General features: G+C 36.8%; 1 protein-coding gene across 3 annotated transcripts; it reads left to right on the top strand.

The window, feature by feature from the left end:
- The first annotated feature begins 62 nt into the window (after nt 1-62).
- On the top strand, nt 63-6,532 carry mrasa (muscle RAS oncogene homolog a). Of its 3 annotated transcripts, XR_006251823.1 has the most exons (7): nt 63-348; nt 2,440-2,646; nt 3,090-3,243; nt 3,339-3,438; nt 3,978-4,057; nt 4,250-4,493; nt 5,358-6,532. XR_006251823.1 is itself a non-coding variant. In XM_043249417.1 (6 exons), the coding sequence occupies exons 1-6, from the start codon at nt 342-344 to the stop codon at nt 4,347-4,349; spliced, it is 648 nt and encodes a 215-aa protein (XP_043105352.1). In that variant the 5' UTR covers nt 63-341; the 3' UTR covers nt 4,350-6,532. The 3 variants fall into 3 exon arrangements, 2 of the variants coding, with proteins under 2 accessions (XP_043105352.1, XP_043105353.1); XM_043249417.1 differs by having other exon boundaries at nt 4,250-6,532; XM_043249418.1 differs by lacking the exon at nt 63-348 and adding an exon at nt 1,364-1,698 and having other exon boundaries at nt 4,250-6,532.
- The last annotated feature ends 8,692 nt before the right edge of the window (nt 6,533-15,224 follow it).

The following is a 15,224-nucleotide window of genomic DNA, read 5'->3' as shown; positions in this document are numbered from 1 at the left end:
GAACCGGTTTTAAAGAAGACGGTGTTTTAGGAAAAGTTCAGGGTGTTTGTCCAACCTCGTCTGTTCCGGATGCGTAATGCTGCTAGTTAAACAAACGATAAAAGCACTGTAAAAGTTGTGACAAGAAACACATCCACCCCTTCCAAACCATTCTATTTATAGCATCGGCAGTTGCGATGTGAAGATTGTTACACTGTAATTTCATAAGGGCGGAGGAAAATGTCTTAATTTTTTTCATTTAAGCTGAAGGGCAGACCACGTTTTGTTAAGAGCCTGACGATTTTTCAGGGATGTCGAGGAGGAGTCTGGATTTTTTGCACACTTGGTAAATCAACCAACCCATGACTGGTAAGTTTCCTGCCAGAGTTTGATGATGGTTTCTGAGGATCATTGTCATTTATCAGTGCTCGGAATCACGCTCGTGTGTGCCATGTCACATATACACCTTTAAAGGATGTCAGTTTACAGCCCTCGGATTCCGGTTGGCATTGTTTGTGGCCGTCGCAAGTGTTTATTAAATAAGATAACTCTAAATTGAGTGACGGGTCCGACGGAATACGTCAGCACGCCGCGTTCAGAGTGACGTCATCAATGATGGAGAGGAGAGCGCGTGAAACTTCTGAGCAATAGAGTATTTATAACGAGAAAAACATAGCTTCACAGCTGCCTGGGAGTGATATAATGATACATTTGCAAAATAAATTATAGGCTACAATTTTGTAATGACATTAGAAAAGTTAAACGGTATGGCTCCAACCCATTTTTTTAATAAAATGCTTGAAACAACGCTACGAACAATATTGACATATTGAAGACATGTATGAAATACGAAAGGTCGTCGATTTCTGTCACATAAGAATAAAACAAGACAAGTTTAAGTAAATCATAATTAGAAAATAAAAAGTCAAAATTATGGCGTTAAAAAGTAAAAATTGCCATATTAAGTCAGTAAATAATTATGACGGAAACTTTTTATGGCAGCGTCTTCTTTTTATGTTTTAATTCTGATTTTGATGGACTGATCTAAATTTGAAAAGATAAGATCAGAACTGTACAGTCATTAATTTATCTTAACTTGGCATATGTCTGAGAGAATGTCTCAATGTTATTTATTTTGTTATGAAGTAAGAATTCAAATGATAGGTTCTTTGTACTTTATTTAAATTTATTTACTAATGACATTTTGGTTAAAAACACTGGAGGGAGAGGGAGAGGGAGAGGGAGAGGGAGAGAGAGGAGAGAGAGAGAGAGAGAGAGAGAGAGAGAGAGAGAGAGAGAGAGAGAGAGAGAGAGAGAGAGAGACACAGAGACCTTTCCACTTAAACAAAGTCATACAGAACAACACAAAGGAATAAATTACCATTTTCATATTTGGATGAACTCCGCCTATTGCCTGCATCTGCAGCACATGAACTGTGATCATAAGAGGTCAGTTTGAGGTCTTTCTCATGGGTGTGTTTGGTCAAGAGGTTCTCACAGTTCTCTTATGAAAGCGAGAGCACTGAAATATTCAGGCCTGGTGGATTTAGGAAGGAAGTTTTCTCCTTCCTCACATTGTGAGCCGCAGGAAGGGGTGGCTGTCACCCACTGACAGACTTTTCCTCCTGAATAGCACACAGTGCCCTGCTCACGGGCCGGGCAGACATTAGCATAGCTGACTTCTTCAAACCCTTCGCTCAGCTAGAGTTCTCTTTTTAGGTAAGAACATGTGTTTTTACTTATTTCCATTCAACTTTTAGGTACGGATGGTAATTTCTCGATAGGTCTGTACATAATAACATTGGAGAACTTGCTAAATAGTTTTACACAGTCTATGTTAACTCTTGTTATTTGTTGTAACAAGAAAAATGTTCTCTTGTTATTTGTTGTATTTTGTTTATTTGCAGAACAATTAGATACAAATGCTTGTACATTATTTATTTATGTTTTATTTATTTAATTTTCTTTTATTTTGTAGCTTAATGTGGAATGTAAGTGTGGTGCTTTTTCGTCTCTCTTCTGTAACAGAATCAAATATACTTACAATAGATAAATACATGAATATTATCAACATATCGTCTTATTCTCGCTCTTTCATTCTCCTAGAAACGTCACAGAGCTTTGTTTGATTTTTATTTTTTACTTTATTTTAGACTGTAATCGAAAATAAAATAGACTCGGGTTTGAAAGATTTCAGGGCTTGCGTTGTGCAGAAAATAACAGCAATTACAAAGAACCACACTGTCTGTGTCTAGACCATATCCTTTGCAATGCATCCCTTTATCCTAAATTAGCTCTCCGCAGAACTATTCCCAAACCACAGAAAACCTCATTTGAACTTTTCATCGGTATTCTCAGCTTCTTTATTTCATATGAAATGGTAGAAGCCCTCATAACTGTCATATACCTAATGCTTAAACTTAAATAACGATGAGGGATAACTCTCCTGTCTCTCCTCAGGTGTAGCTGTTATCATGGCAACCAGTGCAGTCCCTAGCGACAACCTCCCAACGTATAAATTGGTGGTTGTGGGAGATGGAGGTGTGGGAAAGAGCGCTCTTACCATCCAGTTTTTCCAAAAGATTTTTGTGCCAGATTACGACCCTACTATCGAAGACTCCTACTTGAAACACACAGAGATCGATGGCCAGTGGGCTATTTTAGATGGTATGCGCCAACACCTCATTATGTGTAGCATTTTTCTGTATTATAAGTAATACTCGTGCTTTTAGCGCACTCGTACAGTTGCAGTTTTACCAGTAAGCTAATATCAAGCTTTTAGCCTCATTACAGCTCAGCAGAAATCACAGCTAATGGAAAATCCAGCAAAAATCTTGTTGGTAGTGGTTTTAAATTACATGAAGTCTCTCTGAGCTGGTTCAGGTTTGAAAAAAAGAAAAATAATAGTGATACAAAATAAGGTTAACATTTATTTTGCTTTCTAAAGATTGATAGGTCTTGGTAGGTAGAAAATATACGGAATATTATTTGTATAGAAAGAGATTTGGTATTTTTCTGATGATGTTATAATAACTTTATTTGTCGTGGTATAGCATGACAACAGTATGGCCTAGTCATTATCTTGTCCCTGTTACCTTTACTCCTTGCAGTTTTAGACACGGCTGGTCAAGAGGAATTCAGCGCCATGCGAGAGCAGTACATGAGGACTGGTGACGGTTTCCTCATTGTGTTCTCCGTGACAGACAAGGCCAGTTTTGAACACGTCGACCGCTTTCACCAGCTCATACTACGAGTCAAAGACCGGTTAGAAACCATGTGCATTAGTCCGCGGCTCATTTTTGACACTTCAGCATGTTCATTCATTCCTTTTTGTTTTTAACATATATTGCCTTTACCAGGGAATCCTTCCCTATGGTGTTGGTGGCTAACAAAGTGGACCTGGTGCATCTGAGGAAAGTGACAAATGAACAGGGCTGTGAGATGGCCGCCAAACACAATGTGAGTCTGAACATCACGACTGACAACAGTGCAGTTGTTATTGAGCCCACAATTAAAAGCGCTTGTGTCTGGGTGCGTGCCGACTGACAGCAGTTAAGGGGTTAGCTCAACCAAAAAAGAAAATTGTGTCACACTTACTCATATGCCATTCCAAACCAGTATGACTGCTGCTCCTACTACTTTTGCGGTGCTGTTTTGTTTGTCGATTTTTGGAGCATCCGACCAGATGCAAAACGAAAAATAAACATAACAATAAACTTAAATATGCACTGCACTTCAACACACAATTTACAAAATACAAGTCTAATTTTCAGTGGATATTTGATCAGTTCAGTGCATCATTTCCAAAACAGCAAAAAAAAAAAACCCTGAAAAGTAATTCTTCGGAGGAGGGGGATTATTATGATCTTGCATACATAATAATAGCCTGTTACATTGCTCAAAAGATTTGAACATTTACAGTACCTAAAATCTTACTTCATTACTTGCAACTCTTATTTAAAATGTCAAATGTGAATTTAAGGTGCTTCTTTCTTTAGATTACTTACATTGAAACAAGTGCCAAGGATCCTCCAATGAATGTGGACAGAGCCTTTCACGAATTAGTCAGAGTTATCAGGTAAAATAACTCATGATCTCACGTACTGTATGGAGTTTGTCTTTTCATAATGATGTACTAGCATGATATACAAGAAATATACTGCCTACCCAGACATGTTTGGACGTCACAGGGGTACTTCAAAGTTTGAATCTGCCATTGTTATAATATAAAATGGCACGTTTCTCTTTCATTCATTCTTTGCCTTTTTAGACAGCAAATTCCTGAGCGGAGTCTAAAAAAGAAGAAGAAGACAAAGTGGCGTGGAGACAGAGCCATGAGTTCCCACAAGCTTCACTGTGTGATATTGTGACTACCTCTCATCTTCAGCGTTTGGCAACATAAACTGCCAGAGAGGACTGACTAGAGATCTGCACTAATCAGAGGACCACAGACTTTATCAAAAGAACTGGCATGAAGTCAGACCATCACTTCCTGTCTCAGGGAAGCATATTAGGTGAGTCAAGGGATCGCTGCAGCCAGACCGAGGAGGAGCAATCAGTAAAACACGTCTGATTTGAAGCGCTGCCTGAAACCAGAAAATCACAGCCAAGCAGAAAATATCTAATATTAAATATATGACGTGGGATAAAAATTTTAGACCAGTGAGATTGCGCAGTGGGCGGAGCTAGAAAGATCCATCCAAACCTGAACCATGCACCGCGGTCATTCACGTACATACTTATCCAAATTGCCTGCAGCGTCCACACATTCATATAATTACGTGGATGATTGTTTTGCAGAGCTGTCTGAACATTGTTTTCAGTCGTTACAACAGTTATGAAGGGATATTGTTGTTTTAACCTTCAAGGAGGACTAAAATCTGCCTTAAATGCATATTTATTGACACATTTGAAGGAATATGTAGCTGTAGTAGAACTTGTCTGTAGAAAACATTGAGTGTTTGATACGTTGTCAGTATGGCCTTTACCGTTAAGCACAAAAAGTACTGACATGATTGAAGGCCCATTGCACTAGCAGGATTTTTGCACTTTTAGTAGTTACTCATGGGCTTTTGCTGTTTAAAATTTGCCTTCTGATTTCATGTTTTTAATTCTGTTGCGTACTTGCAGTACAGATGCTCTAAGCCATTATTAGACATTTTTATTTTAATGAAATTATTATTAGATGTCAATGAAATATGCCCTGAGAAATCACATTTACGTATACAGTGTTCAAAATATACAATACCATATCATGTAAAAGTAACATGGTTTCATCACAAGCTAAAAAAATTTGGCTTTGCCATTATAGAAACAAATTCCACTTTAATATCTATTTCATATTGTAATAATATTTGTTTTTCGGTTTTTTTATGCAGCCTTGATGACCGTAAGAGGCTTCTCGCGATTTCGACATTTTAAACTCTAGTGCACCTTTTGTTTTTCTACATATGCTGTGATTCAGTGTTGCCAAGAGTAAAAAGTGAAAAGTATGACTGAGCTGTACAGATGGGTTATATTTTATGCTTGATCAACTTTCAGTATTTATCAATTTGTCAAACCTCCTGTGCCTCAGTTTCCTCTGTGTCGGACCAATTTATGTGCCTGTGCCAGTGTGATAATAATCAATTTCTAACCACTGGTTCCTCTGACTCTTCCCAAAGGACAAAGAAGCTGTTAGAACTAGAAGCACGGGAGCCCTTAGCCAAATGTTATGTTGTAATGTTCAATAACTCTCCGCTCGACACATAAATAAATCAGCGAGGAGCCGCATCAAACCTTGCTGTTATCTGTTGAATGAGGAGGTCTTGGTTGATTTAGTTATTTTTGCGAAACGTTAGGTCTAATGAGCTAGAGAGTGCAACATGTCTGGAAGCTCTGTAAGAATTAGTTTAATGCTGACAGAGATTCATTTCCACGGTGTATTAGACGCTCCAAGTAAAATCACGGCATTCTAACAATGCATTTGATTTTGGTCTCCTACAAATATTGTAACTTTTTTTTTTTCTTTTGGTTGGTGAATTACATAAACACTTCACAATTAGAATATAAACCGGTGTAGCAGTTTGAGATCAGAGATCATAGAGATCATATCAATCCAATTCCATCTTGCTGTATTATACGATATAATAGATCTAGACTTTGTTGAGAATTCATCATCGTTTACATGCACTGCTAGTAAATGCGGAAGGGAGCTGTTTTGCATTCAGAGGTCATGAAGGGCCTAATGGGTTTTTTTCTGCTCTGTTGCTGTTTTTTTTTTAATGATGAATTAATGCAAAGATTGGTGTTGTGTTACATGTCAGCTGTTTTACAATGCTAATGTTTATTTAAGTTACATCTCAATCATAATGAACATTTGTTGTCAGGTTGGTTATTGCAGTGCAACAAACGCTTTGTTTTCTGTTTTTTTCACCATGATAAGATTGTTTTAATATGCATGTCATTGTGATAAAGCTGCTCTGCTTTGTTTCAAGTGACTCCGAAGTAAATGACTTGCCAAGTTGCCTTGGGTGGTTTATGATGGGTTTTTAAATAAAAGATTCTTCATATACAGCGAGTTAAGCGTGGAATTTATAAGGACCTGATTTCCTTTTGAATTTATGTATTTTGATTAGCTACATCAAGCTATGGCTTTACATCTTTAATGAATGCATAACGATTTTTCTTTCTGCATCCTCATCCTCAAGTAGTTCCAAACCTTTACGAATTTCTTTGTTCTGCCGAACACAAAGGAAGATATTTTGAAAAATTTGTAACCAGGCTGTTTTGGGTCACCATGGACTTCCATAGTAGGAAAAAAAAATACTATGGGAGTCAATGGTGACTCAAAACAGACTTTGTCCAGCAGAGCAAAGAAATTTGAACAGGTTTGAAACTACTTGAGGTTGAGTAAATAATGACAGAATTTTTAATTTTGGGTGAACTATTTCTTTAATGTAACATTTGGTGCAACGAATAAATACATTTGTCTTTACCAGCAGATGGCATTAAAGCACAAAGCATATTTGAAAAGCTAACACTGGATTTATCTGTGACACACAAGAACGATTTATTTCTAATCCTACATGAACAACATTAAGAATATTCAGATTTCTCTTGATAAATTAAAAGGCTGAGATCTGTAAGACCAACGGCATAATAATGATGAATCTTTTGTTAATGCTGAAAGCATTTAATTTACCCATTTTTACTGACAGAGGTACTATAGAGACAGGAAGATGATTGGAAGATGACGGAAGTCAGGTATTGGTACTGTACAAGCTAGTCTATGACTTTTATATTCCAGATTCTAAATCAAATTAATGTCATATGTTCAATGTCTTTTGCTATGTATAACAGATTTCACATTAATGAAAATTCTGCCTATTCACTAAATGAAGAATGAGAATTTGAGTATTTTGACGTTTCAGCGAATTAATATTGTATCTTATCTGTTACCCTCCCAAAATAATTAGGCTTCAATGCAACTTTTCTAGCTCTTTAATACAGTTCCTTTGATGATTCATACTGTGCTTCGAGTCTGACTCTAACATCCATCATCAAATGCTGAGTGTGTCAGCAAAATTTAGATTATGCAATAGAAAGTGGAATTTTAAAGAGCTCAGCATTTGATTTCTGTTTAAATGAAGCCCTAAAATACCGTACAATCACCAGCTGCTCCCACGTAGAATAAAGTTCAAATGTAATTGGTTTGATGCTTACTTTGCAAAGCCGTTAACAATGCACTGAATGGCAGTGGCATTTAGCTGGTCGTGTGATCTCAACGAGTTGGGCCCTGTGGTGACTTCCATGCAAAATATAGCAACTTTAAAGGTATAGTTCACCCAAAAGCCATTTAACACAAAATAAGGTCTTTAAAGAACATTTGTACAGTTCACAGTAGCCCATAGCATGGAAAAGATACAATATAGTATAGCATCTACTATGTTGTATGCAGTAAATGGTTGTACGTCCTTCAAAATAGCTTATTTTGTACTCCACGGAAGAAAGAAACTCACATGCAGCATGTTTGGAACAACATGAGTGTTGCAAATGATAACAAGTTTTTAATTTTTGGTTTAACCGTCCACATGAACTGTACTGTCACAGTTTTAATTATATACAGTATATTGCCACACTCATTGGGTCACCCCCTTCCAGGTTTAACTACTTTAGTAATATCCATGAGTACAAATCTTAATGCAAAAGCATATAATAATATTCTAGGAAATTGAGTGCTTCAACGGTTTGGACAGGACCCTTTTCTATTCTAATATGATAATGCCTCTGTGTATAAGGGCAAGGTTAAAAAATCCATTAACTGATTGAGTCGGTGTGGCAGAACCTGACTGCTCTGCATGAAGCCAACTCCTAATCTATTCTAACATGATAATGCCTCTGAGTGTTTATTGGAAGGGCCCAATACTTTTGGGTGTAGCTTAAAATAATCCATTAACTTGAATACTTCACGGATGAGTGCATATGTGTATAAGTACACAGTGTAACATTTGATACTGCTCTGCATTAGAAGATCCATCTCCTAATCCAACACTCAAAGCTCAATAAAGAAGCATGTGTTCTCTTAACCTTTTACACCTCCAGACATTTACACATGCTAACAGGAAAGTGACTTTATATTTAGGAATTCGTAAAACCTTGACATCCGTTGAATTCAGAAATGCACATGAATGGACACAAAGAGTGACTTTCCAGTAATGCTTGTAAAAGTTAACTACAGTACACTTTAGAATGCATTCTTTTATTTTCGGCTCTTGTTGAGCTGCTGACATTTGACTCATATTGACAAGAAGACCATTTGCATAACATGTTACGTACACAAATTATTTATATTAAAATAAAGCCTGTTCAAGGCCACTTAACACATCCTCAAGAGGATAGATAAAAACCGGTGAAACGTCTGCTTGTGTGGATTTTTGGTTTGTATGTGATTGCGATGACATTGTGTTTAGACAAAATGTTAGATTTGACTTGGACTTGCTTGCAGTTACTAGTTAAGCTATAGCAGTCAATTCTCTGCAACCTTGAGTATTCTGGGAATGTTTCCTAAAAATACAACTACAAATACAAGAAAAGAGTATGATGTTAAAAAAATTGTATAGTGATTTTTCTGTGGGGGTCTTAATCTTAATGAAAAAATACAGCTACAAATACAAGAAAAATAATTATATATATATATTACAGACCAATCAAGAGAATGTTGAGGTCGATAGTGTAGAAGATCTAATAGCACTGATAAGGAGATACAACCGCGATCAGATGATAGAAGCAGGTCATTAGTAACTCTAATGAGAGCAGTCTCAGTACTATGGTACGATCTGAATCCTGATTAAAACTCCTCGCAGATACCATTTTTCTCTAAGAATGAATATAGTAGTGAGGGTCTTTAAGAGGAAAAGGAGAATCGAGAATAGATTAGAAAACTATGTTTTATTATCAGGAGACATGGTGTTAGCTTTCACTGCTATGCTGATGATACTCAGCTGTATATTTCTTTGCGGCCCGGTGATACACACCAAATGTATCAATTCTGAAAAAACCGAGGTGCTAATTATTGGACCTAAAAACCCCACATGTAATAATCTAGAACACAGTCTAACTCTTGATGGCTGCTCTGTTAATCCTTCATCATCAGTTAGGAACCGCGGTGTGCTGTTTGACAGCCATCTTTTCTTTGAAAACCATGTTTCTTGCATCTTTAAAACTGCATTTTTCCTTCTCAAAAATATATTCAAATTATGACCTATGCTCTAAACGTCAAATGCAGAAATTTGGTCATGCGTTAATGACCTCAGGGTTAGATTATTGTAATGCTTTACTAGGGGGGTGTTCTGCACGCTTGATATACAAACTTCAGCTAGTCCAAAACACAGCAGCTAGAGTCCTTACTAGAATTAGAAGCATGACCATATTAACCTGGTTCTGTGAACACTGCACTGGCTCCCTATCAAACATCTGATAGATTTTAATATCTTGTTAATTAGTTATAAAGCCTTGAATGGATTAGCTCATCAATATTTGAGCCAGCTCTTATCACATTATAGTCCTGCACGTCCACTCCATCTCCCTAACATGGTTCGGGAAGCAGACACACTCTGTCAGTTTAAATCTAGATCAAAGACACATCTTTTTAACCTACCCAGAACACACTAATACGCTTATATTATTCAAATTTGTTAAAGGATTGTTAGGCTGCATTAATTAGATCAGCTGTAAAAAGAATGGCATCTTCGCTAAAACTAGTCTGTTTCTTTCTCAATCTGTTATTTAGCTTGTATCCAGATCAGATGGTGGATCAGTACCCAGAGATGACGTTTATCTGAGACCAGAACGCACACAAAAGTCCTATACACAATCTGACATAGCTGCGTTAATAATTGAACTGTAAATTAAGTGCTTTTCTCCATTCTCCAATTGTTTCTTGTCACTGTTGCCTCTGGGTTAGTTGGGGCACTTACTTTCTATCGATTACCGTCGATTTGATTACAGAGACCATCTCTGTATTTAAAACAAATTGTTGAATCTCCTCATACCATTATAACATCCCTATCATTGTATTCTCCTATTTGATACTGTTCAGTGCTTTGATATAATATGTATTGTTAAAAGTGCTATATAAATAAAAGTGATTGATATATATATATATATATATATATATATATATATATATATATATATATATATATATATATATATATATATATATACATATATAATTACCATATATATATACACATTGCAATTTAGAGAATAGGGTGAAATTCACCTCAACCATGCTTGAAAGCCAGTATCCAGTAACTAAAACATCCTGATATGAGTGCTGAATAATTATTAGACCAGAATACGCTCAAAACACACGCTTTCATTTAACGGCAATTTTTACTTTGCATGCATGAACATAGTATTCCATTGAACAGAATTAAGCAAACATTCCATGTTACATGACAATTGGAATTAAAGACCAGACACGTGTGTTGTTGAAGGACAGGAAATAACCATGGCAGTTTGTGCTAGCATTTCTGCAGTATGTATATGTGTAGTGTATGCCAATTTTGAGTGTACACTATTATAACTAGATGACCTTCTGTGTTAGTTAAATTAGATGCATTCCTGGAGCTCATTGCACTAGCAGCACAAAGTTCATGGGTGTGACGCGTAGGAAATGTATAAATTGATGAAATGCTATGAATAAAAACATTGACCAAATGCATAAATGTATACTGTGTAATACACAAGCTCAAACTGAATGAAACACTAATACATTGGAAGAAGAAGTCTGCGGTATTCAACGTGTAGTATGCAAATTTCATCTTAAGCATTTTCATTCTAGCATTTGATCAGATTTTTAAATTTTTATACCAAATTTGCAATAAACCTGTAAAACCAGACATATAAATGATTAAAGAATAAAAAATTGTGTGTGAAATGGAATTATTTATTCATCCCAAATTGAAAAAGTTGTCTTTAATCACTTACCTCCGTGTCATTTCAAACCCGTAAAAGCTTTGTTCGTCCTATGAACGATATTTTGGATGAGAACCAAAGAGGCTTTTGACTGTCTCATTGACTGCCACGTAATGAACAGAAAAGACATTGATATTTATACTTTCTTACTGTTGTAACTGTCATCACATGTCATATCAGAGCTCATTGACAGTGTCTCCAGCTGTTTTAAGGCTTTAAGTAGCACTGACATTGCAGGTTAACCTAGATCGCCTCAACAGGAGACTGTGTTAAGGACGGGATCTGCTGGAGAACTTCATGCCTTCCAGCTGTGACTCTCTAATGTGACAGTGTTGTACAAATGCTGATGAAGCTCTGAGCGGCCCACCCGGGATATCAAGCTAGATTGTGCTGAGCGCAGAGGTTTAACCAGCGTCTCACCAGGTACGACTCAGTAGAAGCACATTCAGCAAACATTTCATGCGCAATGCTGTATTGTTTCTGAAACAATAATAATAATACAAAAAAAACTAGCAGTCGCAGGATGGATAACAAGGCCGCTTGACACGTCGGACACATCTCTTTTCTCTGAAATGCCTTAAACTGGGGGGGAAAACCCATTTCTCCTACTTGCCTTTCTATGAGCATTGTCGAGCTCCCAAACAACATCATTACTATATCGTGCTCTACAGCAAACATGATTAATGAAGTGTCAGTCAAGTAAAGTGTCAGTTCACTACAAGCACAAAAGCCTAGCGTTCCCTGGTGGAAAAAATCAGCCTTCTGCCTTCTCAGCATGTTAACAGTAACATAACCCCTTATAGACTGGATCAGGCGTCTAGTCATGCAGAGATAATTGCTGCATCTGCTTTCAATCTTCAAGCATATTAATAGCGTCAGGTTCAGAAATCGACACGTGCGACGCTTTTTTCTTGACATTCACGATGTGTTAAATAAAGGCCTGCAAAACATTACTGATTAATTGGGGGAAAACAAGTTAGGAGTTCTGGGGAAATACTAGCCTTCAAGGGAGTGTTGTGTCTATTGCTACGGTGTCGTGTTGGGTTTGAATTAGTCGCTATGTGGTTAATGGGGTGTTTTGAGTTGATGTTCAGAAGTGAAAGGCAGTTGATACGGTGTTTTGAGTGATTTTTGATGAATCGTTATGTGGTCATGAGTGAGTGTGGTCATGTTCTGAGTGATTGCGAGGTCATTGGCATTGCAAACGTAATTTAGGGGGGCTTTAATGTGTTGCTGTTTGGTCATTCTGAAGAGGTTTTAAGGTTGCTACTGCTCAAAATACTCGGGGGGAGGAGGGCTTATCATCAAAGTCCATTCTGTAATTTTGTTTGGCGTCGGATGGACAGGGATATTCCAGGATAGACTTGATTTTTAAACAGACAGGGAACAAAGCCTGAATCCAGCGGTTCATTTCACAAATTCCATCGGAGAAAAAAAAAAGATAAATTGAACGTGTGTGGAAAGGATATTAGTCAGTCCTTTTCACTCGTTACAAAAAAGGCTAATTACAGCTCATTCAAATTGTAATACTTTTTTAAAAATCTTGGATGCAGAGCCAAACACTGGTTATTTTGAGCCACTTTACTGCAGTGAGCAAGTGTCTTTTGTTCATGCAGGCAGCGGTACATTTATTTCTCTTTTGAGCTTGCGTGAAGTAGAACCATTATCACTTTAATAATTGAAACAGCCTTTTCTATGGTGCATTTATGTGATTGCATGTTATTGTTTTTTTAAGTCCGTTATTTGTCATGCTTTCTGGGAAAACAAACAAAATAAATAAAATTATACATTAACAAACATCTGTGTGTACATGGTACATGGGCCTTTGATTATAGAGAAAGGATTCCTGTGGAGATTGTTATGTCTGCCAAAAGCTGCATCAAAATTCATTCGCTAGTAATTGTCGGGCTCATTCTTGTTTACTTTGCAGGTACGTGATTGGTCTAAATTGCACTGCTAAATGTAAAATGAATTAAATAAAGATTAGGGCCCAGTTCCAAAGTAACTATTTCCACCTGAAAGCCTTTCAAACCCATTTAAACATAATTTAACTTGTGTACTCTTGAGCATCAAAAGTGCATTGACTGTTGTACAACCAGCAATGATTGTTAAATCGCATCGATATGGTGTCTGACATGCTCTGCGCTCTTGTGACGTGAGGTGTATTTTATTTCTAATATACAAAAGTGTTTATTTATTTTTGCTTAAAAAAGAGAGAGCGATTTCGCTACTGATAAACTGAAGCTGCTGTTTTGTGTCATGCAGCTCAGCCAGCTCCTCTGTGGGCTTCAAATCAACTTTTAAAGCAAAAAAAAAAAACATACATAAAGGCACCTGCCTTATATTTACAGAATATGTTCAACCACCTACAGATATATATTCCATAGTTCACCTCCTTGTATTGAATATTTGATGAGCGCCGTATGTCAAGCTGAACCTGGTGTAAAAAAAAGTCTCCTAAGATCGATACGCTTTTTTATTATTTCTCCTGTGAAAGCAGAAATGTATGAATGCCATTTTCATCTTTGTAAAAAAATCGGACATCTTTGCAAAAAAATCTGTGTCATTGACAGCATAATGTATAAATTGATTGGTTTGTTATTAACTGAAAAAAACAGATTATTGCGAAACGTCGCTTATAAATTTATATCACAAGTTTCAGTTTATATCACAAGAGTGACTTGAAGACATGAATCATTTTGCTATGCTTGACTTCTATGCATGTATGTTACTACTGTGAGCAAACCCTAGCACACAGTTGAGTAATGTTATCTTGCAGTGAGGATTTAGAAAGTATTCATCCCCGCACTTAAGGAAGCAGGTTCACACAGTCAGTGGGCAGGATGAAGTCCTTAGAGAATCGAGGAGACGCGTCTGATTGCTCAAAGTTAAACCCAGGAGAATCAAACCTGACAAGCTGTCTCCATGCCGGCAGTGCTTTCTTGAAATCCTCAACACATTTTCTGAGCTGTTCTTGATATGATGTTATTTCTGGCAATACAAATATTAGGCCCAGGCTGGCAATACATTGTTGAATCCTTCTGATAAAAAAATGCAGAAGTTAGGTATACGATGTTGCCCCTCGTTTATAAGACATCTTCCTTAAAATGACATTTAAAGCATCTATATTTACAAAAATATGCAATAATTCACCCTAAAATTATAATTGGCTGAAAATGTAGTCAATGTAGTCTACTCTCGGGCCATCCAAGATGTAGCTAGATTTGTTTGAAACAAATCTTTGGTTATATATATATATATGAATGAAATGAATGAAAGTAAATGTAATATTTGTATAGCTTATGTATTTGAAACATCCCAAATGTACCTTATTTTAAGAAATGTGTAGCATTGCTGAAGTATTTTTAGTTAGCAAATTAATTTACATTTATGTGGAGCGATTTGCAATTGGAAAAGTTTGATGGCCTTTACGGAGATAAAGTGCAGCGTTTGCCTATAAAATTCCCCACAATGCCATGAGGCTGTGGATCATAACCAGCGGTTGCTTACATATTTTATAAATGGTTCCCAGGGCATACTGATATTCCAGTCCCCAAAATTGGAAGTCTGATCACTCAAATCACCTCAACAAGCTGCAGGATTTGAGGTATCACTCATGCCTGAAGCAAAAAGAGTTTAGGATTAAAAGGCAACTTTTAATACTTGGGGTTACAAGTATGGGCTGTAATAATGATGAAGTTTAACTTGAGAAGTGGCACTCATAAATAACCATGAGCTATTTGCTGCAAGTTGTAGATTCGTGCACTGATGAGATTTTTGCA

The sequence above is a fragment of the Puntigrus tetrazona genome, chromosome 9, assembly GCF_018831695.1.
Source record: "Puntigrus tetrazona isolate hp1 chromosome 9, ASM1883169v1, whole genome shotgun sequence".
Lineage (NCBI taxonomy): Eukaryota > Metazoa > Chordata > Actinopteri > Cypriniformes > Cyprinidae > Puntigrus > Puntigrus tetrazona.
Note: the sequence above shows the minus strand (reverse complement) of the source record. Positions and strands in the feature narration are given on the sequence as shown.